The 10,375-nt window shown below is 38.0% G+C and overlaps 1 protein-coding gene across 1 annotated transcript in view; it reads right to left on the reverse strand.

The window, feature by feature from the left end:
- The window catches only part of LOC129427380 (alpha-1,6-mannosylglycoprotein 6-beta-N-acetylglucosaminyltransferase B), a 196,859-nt gene extending 192,206 nt beyond the window's left edge, over positions 1 to 4,653 (reverse strand). The window contains exons 1-2 of the mRNA XM_055183819.2: positions 4,053 to 4,653; positions 121 to 233 (exon numbers count right to left, since the gene is read on the reverse strand). Coding sequence (XP_055039794.2) covers positions 121 to 233; positions 4,053 to 4,120 — 181 coding nt within the window. The 5' untranslated portion in view covers positions 4,121 to 4,653. The remainder of the gene's footprint in view (positions 1 to 120; positions 234 to 4,052) is intronic.
- Between the last annotated feature and the right edge of the window lie 5,722 nt (positions 4,654 to 10,375).

A 10,375-nucleotide genomic window follows, 5' to 3' on the forward strand; every position in this document is an offset into this window, starting at 1 on the left:
AACCCACCATTACCCCATTAAATAACCCATAAACCAACGCTCTCTAAATGCCAACAGATGAGTTAGACACGCAGACGCTCAGAGTAGGTGGACATAAAGACCTGCGTGTTATTAATGTACCTTCAGTTCGGATGCCGAATGGGGAATCGGCCAGCCGCTTGGCCGAGAACTGCCCCCCCAGAGACGTCATTAAAAAGCACAGACTGAAGAAACCGATGCCCGCCACAAAAATCCTGCAGTGAAGAGAACAAGACAAAGAGAGAGACAAACAGATGTATAAATGTGTTGGGCTAAATTAAAGACCACACAGGTGAAAAGGTGTCCACCCCGACAATGATAAGACAATTACAATTATAAAGTAATTACAATTTTCAGCTTCAGTACTTCCTGTGTGGCCAACTACAACAAGTGCCGTTTCTTTAAAGAAATTATAAAAGGAAAAGGAAAACATTCATCTGCTTACTCGCCCTCAAGTTATTACAAACCTGTATACTGTTATTTTTTATGCTGAAAATAATGAAATGTCATGTGCCTTATATTTCTCAAAAGTAAAATCCCACTGCTTCTTAAACATTTCTGGGTGGTTTCCCAGACAGGGATTAGCTGAGCCAGGACTAGTCCTTAGTTTAATTGGGAAATATAATAAAAATGCCTTACTAAAAACATTGCTTTTTGAGGCAAAACAAAGAGTACTGATGTATTTTAAGATATGTCAGTGCAAGTTATTTTTAGTTTGGACAGATCTTACATTTATTTTAGTGTAGGACTAGTCTAATCTCTGTCTGTGAAACCGCCCCTACATGTAATAAAATAGTAATTGATGAAAGACTTTATTTTAAATCAATATTTTGTATCCAGTTAACTTTAATGTTTATGCATTTGGCAGATCACCAAAGTGACTTACAGTGCATTCAAGTTATACAGTTGCCAAGTTATACATGGCAGTCTAGTAGTGTTCAGTACATGACTTAGAGTATGTATGTGGCTCAAAAAAAAATTTGACAACCAAAGTAGGTCACATGACTTATGCACTACAAATGTTGGGTTATTTTAACCTAAGCATAGGTTAAATTACAACCCCAGCTTTTTTGACCTATAGCATTTTGTTTTGTGTATACTGTACATACTGATAATCATTTCCCTCACTGAAGCATAATGTAATTTGCATCTGTGTGTTGAAGCATTAGGTGTGTTCGGGTTCGTGTGGTGCTGCGCATACAAATCGGTGAGGTTTGCCGCTTGCAGAGGAGGGATGAGTTAAAGATGAAGCCATTAAGTCAGACACCTGCTGCTTGTCGTAATGACGTTTGCACCGTGTTTCCTTTTTTATTGCGAATTCTATATTGAATTTGTCAAAAAAAAAAAAAAAAGTTGCAACCAGAAACATTTTATGCTTGTCTTCATTTTCAAACGTAATTTTGATTATGACAGTCATAATAAATGTTTGGTTTAATTGTATAAGGTCATGTTTGTCCGCTTGAATTTAGGGGGCATTTTATTCATCTTGGTTGCATTTTGCCCAAGGCCCTCAGTCATTTCCAACCCTGAGACACGAACGGACCATCCATCACTAAATGACTGCTAAATGGACTCAAATGACTGGGACGTTGCATTTTAATGTAAGTCAAGTCCTGTAACGTGATTTTGGAGAATTGAGAGAAAAAGACAGAATAACTGATTGAGAGACGGAGCTGTAGCTGTGAGTTTCTTCCCGGATCATCGGAAACAACAGGCTAAAAGCTACCTATTGCACATAAGTAATTCTGCTTTTAAATCTCGTATTGCATCCAGGGAAGACTGTCATCAGTGAGGCGGCCTCATGAGTTGTGAGTGTAGAGTGACATTGCTTTCAGCCAATAAAACAGAAAAATACTGACATTTTCTGGTGTTGATTGGTTAGGACCGTCTACAGCCCTTCCTTAAACCCTTAACATAGCCTGCCTCAGATTGCTTTTAACCAATTTATTAATAAAATATGAATGATGTCTTTGACTAAATTCTGATTGTTTGGTCAAGACAGACGTTTGGGCTTACCCCACCCATGCCTAGAGCCGGCCGTGGTTGGATTAAACATGAAACACATGTGAACGTTGTCATCAGTGAGGAGACCAATCACAAAAGAGCTGTGTCGTCATCAGAACCGACTGAGCCAGCCGCAGTACTTTAATGCCATAGTCACTGTCACATGACATCGGCGCCAGCTCTCAAGTCGGACAAAATTTCTTACTGGCATACACTGATTTAAGCCAGCCACCAATAGATGTGCGCAGCGCTGGATGAAGTCGACACACCTCTTTTGCTAAGTTTAATGTCACTCAGGCCAAACACTATTGGTTTCTGACTGTCACATGACTTAAAAGCATGTTGTCTCGGATCAGGATTGAAACTTAGAGCCGCAGATAATGCAAAACAATAGTTTTAGTTACCAATGTCATTATAGGAACATTTCATTAGCAGTCAGCCATGATTAATTTATTCTGTTTTATGTAAAGTAAAAGTTTAATTAAGCAGGGTATCTTCATCAATGCTGCTCTTTATTATCATAGAGCCCCTCAGATGTGGTCACTTTTTGTGTTCAGAAAAATAAATAAATAACAGCATGCCAGTTAGAAGTGACACGAGGGTGAGCCTTTAATGACATAACGACAGAAATGTAATTTCTGAAATACAAATTAATATGATGAGCAGTTCATATCGAGCAGTGGTCCTCACTTTCTTGTTTTGGAGGTATTTTTTTTCAAGATGCTCATTCAAATTCCCCAGACACATTGGAGGTCTCATTAAGGAATCGTTTAAATGCATCGAGTCTGCTTGTCCACTGCTGGGGCTTATTTAAAAACAAACAGATCTCCTCTAAAACAAAGTGACTTTATTCATCCGAGGCAAATTAATGTTTGTCTTACAGATATTTGGACAAAGTGGGTGGAAAGAGCAGCTCATGTATTAAAGTCCCAAGCAACTCGAACAAATAAAATGGTAATCAGTCACATAATCAGTGTTTATATTGCTTAATTTATAACATTATAGGTCCACTATTATTGGTCTTTCATCACCAGGAGAGTGGTATAGCTCATACGCTATCAATAAAATCTTCTAGGTTTAGAGTCCATAAAGGGTTTATCCATTAACATGTCCATGTTTGGCGTTTTAATACCCCTTTAACAAACCAAACCTGACTGTTTTTAGAATCCCATCATGTTTTAGACACCCTGTTCATTTTCTTGACATGGTGTAATGTAAATAAAGTAGCCTATTACAAATCTTGAGGCATCAATTTTCTTTCATGTGTATTTCAAAAATAAATCTTCATTGTCTGCTCTTCAACATCATAAACAACAAATCTTGTCATCTCAACTCGTGCAAAACAATTAGCTGCAGTGCTACAGGTGTTCAGGAAAGTGGAAATAGAGAAAGGGGTGTGGGGAGCACATTAACAGCATTATGTGTGGGGGATTTACCTTTGCTAAAAGTGGAATTAAATTTACCTCGCACATACCACAAATTATTATTCTTTATAAAAATCTGGGCTTGGTTGTGTTCGTATTCTCGAGCATTTCGAACTTATGAATAGCATACTGGGTGCTATTTATAGTATACTGTATTAAAAGTCAAAATGACCTTAGGGCAATGGACGAGTTAAAGAGTTTATAGCTACAGGAATGACCCAGATTTTCCCGCCAGCTGCATGGATTCCCGCTGCTGGTGGAAAGAGCGCGAAATATCAGTGAGACTCATTTCTCACATACAGTTCAGAGATCAGCCATTTATTGTTAAGGTCAAGGAAATCGTCGCTCAGGAGACGACAATGATGTCACTTCCATTAAATCTCCACGCAAATGTTAGTATTACTACAGTAAGCATTTATTTAGGCTACAGAGGTGTGTACATTTGTATTTCATTGCGCTGGACAGTGAAGAAGAGGCAAAGTTTATGTCGTTTCTGACTAATTGATTTATCAGTCTCTTAATAAAATCTCCGACAAAAGGGGTAGAAAGGTTCAACAATACTCGTTTGTACATTTTGCAGTTTATTTTATATAGAGTAAGTCTTACCTGAAAGGTTTGAACGTCAGAAGACATCTTCTCACCATAGTTATACACTCGGTATTAACCGCAATCATTTTCCCGACTGTGCAACACCATTCAAACTATAAAACGCGTCATTTGTTTTGATCATTTTGCTTTATCCTCTTGTGGTCCGTGGTAAGTTTGCAGAAAATAAATTTATCCTGATCATTTGTTGAAGTTGCACGACACAACGCGATGTATAAGTCCGAAAATTGCTGGGAAAAGTAATCACCGGATCATTTTGTTGGTGATATTAACTCGTTTTCACTGGTAGTTCCCCAACAGCGAGTGAAGTAAATCCAACAAGGCAACAGTCCATGTGTGTAAATAGCGAGGTAAATATGAATGAGTCCAGCAGAAGCGCTACCTCACTGCGCATTAACTAAACCAAACGCAGCGCTGCTACGTGACGGGATCACGGAAACGACACACCTGACGTTTGCTGTTATATATGAGACATCACTTGTACCTTCTTTGAGAAAGCATTGTCTTTGTTCTGAGAGTAACAAGAACGCGACTGAGCTGTTAGAGTGGAAAGTTTTCAAAGCACAAAGCGCGCCGCTGTGTTTCAGCACCGTGGACAGCGTTCAGGCGCGCACGCTACAGGCGTCAAGAGCGCCATCCGATGGTTTTCTAACAATTTACGTGGGTAATCTCATCGGACATATCAGGAATAAGTATATGCAGTTTGTTTTTGTGTTATGTCAGAGCAGTTGAACTAAATGGACAAAAGACAAGCCTGTCAAGATCATGTCACGGTTTATAAGAGATAACTTATATAATAGCCTACCAGTGTTATTGTTTCAGAGATCTTCTAATTTGATTTATTTGTAGTTTATTGTGTTTCAAAAATATGATTTTCACAGTATTACATTAATAGGAATCATAAAAAGATTTGCATACACAAAAAAGGCCATCCGTATATCTGGCATGGCTTGTGTTTCTGCTATTTCATCGCCATTATATTTGAGCTCAGGGAATCCAGAGGGCTATTAACAGTGCAGCCCACACCTCCAGATGACACACTTCATATCCAGTACTGAGTCTGACAGATCGGCCATTAATGAAAGACTTTCTCTCTGTACAGTTTAAGATGCTGAGGATCTGCTTTCAACAAAAAAATGGGGAAAAAAATCAATAGTTCTCCATTTCCCAAACCCAGACTCACAGAATAGCAGTATAACTACAAAAAGTACAGTGGTATACAGAACTTTCAGGCTGTGTGAAATCCATATAATCCTGAATCCATAAAGTTTCAGTGCTCCTGCCGGGTGGCAGGATTTAAGATGTTGCAGAGGTAGCATACAAAAACAAGATGATCTTTTTTAAATCTATTTACACACATAATATATAACACGCACTCAGGCAATTAAAACTTCTTACAATCAATATTATTTAATGAATTGAAACCAACTGAGGGAAGAAGGAACATCTAAAGTCTTTAGAAAATAAATGGTGATTGGCTCTTGCCCAAAACTACATAATAATAGGGGATGGGGAGTTTTTGCAGTGGTTTTGCTAAAATATTCTTGGCAGTTGCTATGTAATTGTTTATTGGCTGGAGTCAAAAGACCTAATCACAGAGTTTCTAAAATATCCTTGAACCAAGATAGTCCTCAATCCTTCAAGGGAGTAAATCAATTGTACTTCTCATCTGTTGTATCATTCCCTAATCAAAGAATTTGTGTCCTGCACTGTCTGAAAAAATTGTCAAAATATGTACCTTAGTTGTCACCTTAAGAGTTCATATTAGTATCTTAAAGGTGCAATTGCTACCAAATGTATACATATCCATATTTAATGGCACATATTAGGAACCTGCCCAAGTGACAGCTGAGGTACATATTTTGACCTTTTTCAAGCTTAGATATGCTACAAAAACAACTCAATAAAGCAAAATTCAGAATTTCAATTATTCCCCCCCCCATTTTTTTTAATATTGGGACCTTTTAAAATATTACTTCAGACAACACTTTCTGAATCAAGTTCTGTGTTGACAATAAAGGATTAGGAGACTGTTGTGAAAGTGCATCTTTCTATAATCCCATTAGGGCTAGCACCCGAGCTGGGCCTAGAACCAAATCTGTAACCACGCTGTGCTTTTCCACCAACACATTCTCACTTCCCAAGCCGTCAAAATCTGAAGCATGTTTAAACGCCTTCAGCGTCAGTATGAAGACGCGAAGGGTGCCCCTATGTGTCACTATATCGACGAAATGGGAACTCTGTTGCTTTCATGCTAATCCCTCAGCGTCGGATATAGACGAAAGGGAATCTCGGAAGGTGATGCCGTCACGTTATGCGACGATCGGTAGGAATATGCCGCTTCTGGACGGTAACTACTCAATTTTTTTCCTACTTTTAAACCATTGTCGCGTGGGGTTGGGGTTAGATTTGGGGTTTGGATGTCAGTTTGTTTGTACTTTTTGTCTTCTGATTTTTAAGCCACTGTTGCTTGGGGTTGGGGTTAGAGTTCCGGTTTGGGTTAGGATGTTTGTATTGGTTTATACTTTTTGTCTTCTGATTTTTAAGCCACTGTTGCTTGGGGTTGGGGTTAGAGTTCGGGTTTGGGTTAGGATGTTTGTATTGGTTTATACTTTTTGTCTTCTGATTTTTAAACCAGTGTCGCTTGGGGTTAGGGTTAGAGTTGGGTTTGGGTTAGGATGTAATTTTATGTAACAGAAAGTGGTTCTAACCCCAACCCCAGGCGACAAAAAATTTGGAACAAAAATTAGTAGTTACCGTCCAGAAGCGGCATGATCCTGCCGATCGTCGCATAACGTGACGGCATCACCTTCCGAGATTCCCTTTCGTCTATATCCGACGCTGAGTGATTAGCATGAAAGCAACGGAGTACCCATTTCGTCGCTATAGTGACGCATAGTGGCACCCCCCGCGTCCCCACACCGACGCTGAAGGCGTCTGAACATGCCCCAGACCCTGACGCATTGGGGAGTGAGAATGGGTTGTTTTCCACACATAAACATCTTGGCTCTATGTCCTGATCCTGGTTCAGAATCGACCCTAAAATCTTTCTGGTCTTGGAGGAGCTTCCACTTCAGACCACAGTTTAAATAACACTATCTCATGTCAATTAAAAACATGTAAGTTTTATGAGGTGGCTAATTCATATTGATTTGTACGACCACATTTGTAAGTTTTTGTACGGTTTGCCTTGACCCCTGTGACATTAGGGTTAGGGGTAGGGTTTTGTTATTGTTTTCCTATCATAATCGTATGATTAATTTTGTACAAATTCATACTAGCCAACCCCTAAAATATGTATGAATTCTTGTTAGATCTGGCTGGCTTACTGCAGTTGCATTTTCATGTTGGATGTTGCGGTACTGCGTGATGTAAGCGGTACAACCCTATGTAAACAGGTTCAAGGTTATCACGCCCATGTTACGATCTCAAAATGATTACTCATAATAAATATCCAAATTGTGCCATAACTACCACAATAAAAATGTGCAATTTAAAAATTTTGAGTAAAATCAACATATTAATGTAGCACATCCATCTGATGGGGTTTTACCGTGGTGAAAACATGCTTAAGCGACTGCAAGTAAACAATAAATAAAAAAAAATTCAATAACAGAGAACAAAATATACAGGATTATTAATTAATGTTAAGAATATTTTATTTTATGTTTCATGCAATTTTATAATGTTTTGAATGAAAAAGTAATATTAATAATATATGTGACCCTGCCAGTGAAAACTAAGCTAACGTTGTTTTATACATAAAGTAAAGAACATTCTGTGAAAAATAACACGGATATCTGTTATATCAACTCAGTAAGACCATGTCAAAGAGGTAAAATAATTGGTGAAATCAAACTTTGATGCTTGTTATCTCTCAATTACATTTTGGCAGGGTCACATACCTGTACATGTAACCATATAATGTAATGCAAAGTAATATAATATTACACATAACAGTATGAAAATAACACAGAGTGATTCTGGTCACTGGTGATGTAGTGCATTCAGCTTCCTTTCTAACTGAGCATTCGATCCAGCTTTGGTGCCGATACAGAACCAGCCCCGATGAAAAGGGGGTATATGAGGGTTGGAGTTGTAAAGGTCCACAGTGTTGGTTTCAGCAGCACTCCCATTAATCATTAATGCCCTCTATGTGAACTCATTGTAAATCGATTGTGATCACTGACTTGTTTTATTTTGAAAAGAAAACATTTCGCTTTATTCCAACCATTTGAATAACGTGCCACCCTGTACTTTTCTTTACACACATTACTATATCAACACACATGACTACACTTTGCTAGTGCACAATTTTGATTTTATTTTCGCCTTCTAGCCATCTCATTTATCTCAGTCTCTTCATCATAAGCCAGCCAGTCAACTTGTGTGTTTAGATGCCAATAAAGCCCTCCAGGCTCACAACTCATCAAATTAAATTAGATCTAAGTCTCTCTGTGCACTCTAAATGCACTCATTCATTCATGTATGTTAAGAGCAATCCACCCACTGCAACTACAGAAAATCTAATTTAACATTTCACAGTGAATCATTTTAAAATGTATTATCGAGTCTCTTTTTAAAAATGATGCGCGGCACTTTGCCTTTGACCTTAGGTCCTCTTGACTCAATGACTTAAGATGACAGAAACAAAATACAGACTTTAGATCAATGTCAGGTCTAAAGGAGCTGTTCATGTCTGTTAAAAATGAATAAACAATCGTTATGTATTAGTAGTAGATTTATTATTCAGACTCGTATAGGGATTTGAAGAAACTTTAAGTATTAATCACATACAGTATAACTCATCACAGACTGTTTGTGCTATAGACATGAATACCTCAATCAAACGCTGCTTGTTGAGTAGAAGTCTGCAGTTACTTCAATCAGCAATCATATGAAAAAAACATGCAGAGAAACCCGTTTTTACGAGGGACTTGGGCCATATTTTAGGAGACAAGAGTGATCTCTTTTTACTTGGACTGGTAACAACCACCTGGGAAACCACCTGGCACTGTATACACAGATCACAGACTCATTACTTATACAGTGGATATAAAAAGTCTACACACCCCTGTTCAAACTGCATGTTTCTGTGATTCACAAAATGAAACCAAGATGAATAACCCCGGAACCTGTTCCAACCCAATTCCCCACCTCAAACCTACATATTAAAGTAATTAACATTAAGAATAATTCTGTGGTGAAAAAATGGCAAGCAAAGTTGTACAATAACCAGGTTGCATAAGTGTGCACACCCTTTTACAATAGTGATTGTGGCAGTGTTCAGAAGCAACCAATCACATTTAGACTTAAGTTAAATATGAAGTAGTACATACCTCTCATCAATTAAAATTACTTTTTAACTATTAATGAAGTGTGCCTGGTCCTAAAGGATTTTTTTGTGTATCATTCCACTGAAAAAGCCATTGTCTGTGTAGAGCTTACTCAGCAGGTACATGATCCCATTGTTGAAAAATATCAATCAACAGAGGGTTAAAAACATTTCCAAGACACTGAATATACCATGGAATACTGTAAAAACAATAATCCACAAGTGGAGAAAATATGGCACAACATTGACATTACTAAGACCAGGCATCCACCTAAAATTTATGAGAAAACCAGGAAAAAAAATGGTAAGGAAGGCTGCCGAGAGGCCTACAGCAACATTAAAAGAATTGTAACAATATCTGGCAAGTACATTTTGCTCCCTACATGTGACAAAAATCTCCTGAATTTTTCATGTTTGGGCTATTAGCATTTTTAATCAAAAATATCATTAAGTCCATCTAAAGTTTGTAAAAACAAATATTTCTATATCCCAAATCCATGTGGAATAATGTACTATAGTCAATTGAGACCAAAGTTGAACTTGGGCCGTTATACCAAAACATATATTTGGTGCAATAAAACCCACATCACATCACCAAATGAACACCATGCCCAGAGTAAAGCATGAAGGTGACAGCATCATACTTTATGTCTGCTTTTCTTCAGCTGGAACTGGGGTTTTAATCAGGGTGTATGGAATAATGAATAGCTCCAAATACCCGTCAATTTTGGCCCAAAACTTAATGGCTTCTGCCAAAACACTTAAAATGAAGTGAAATTTCACCTTACAGCATGACAATGACACAAAGCACACCTCTAATCAACAAAGGAATTACTTCACCAAAACAAGATCAAGGTTTTGGAATGGCCCAGCAAGAGTCCGGATCTAAATCCCATCCAAAATCTATGGGGTGATCTGAAGAGGGCTATGCACAGGAGACAACCAACCAATTTGACAGATTTAAAATGCTTTTGAAAGGAGAAATGGC

Source organism: Misgurnus anguillicaudatus, chromosome 19, assembly GCF_027580225.2.
Source record: "Misgurnus anguillicaudatus chromosome 19, ASM2758022v2, whole genome shotgun sequence".
Lineage (NCBI taxonomy): Eukaryota > Metazoa > Chordata > Actinopteri > Cypriniformes > Cobitidae > Misgurnus > Misgurnus anguillicaudatus.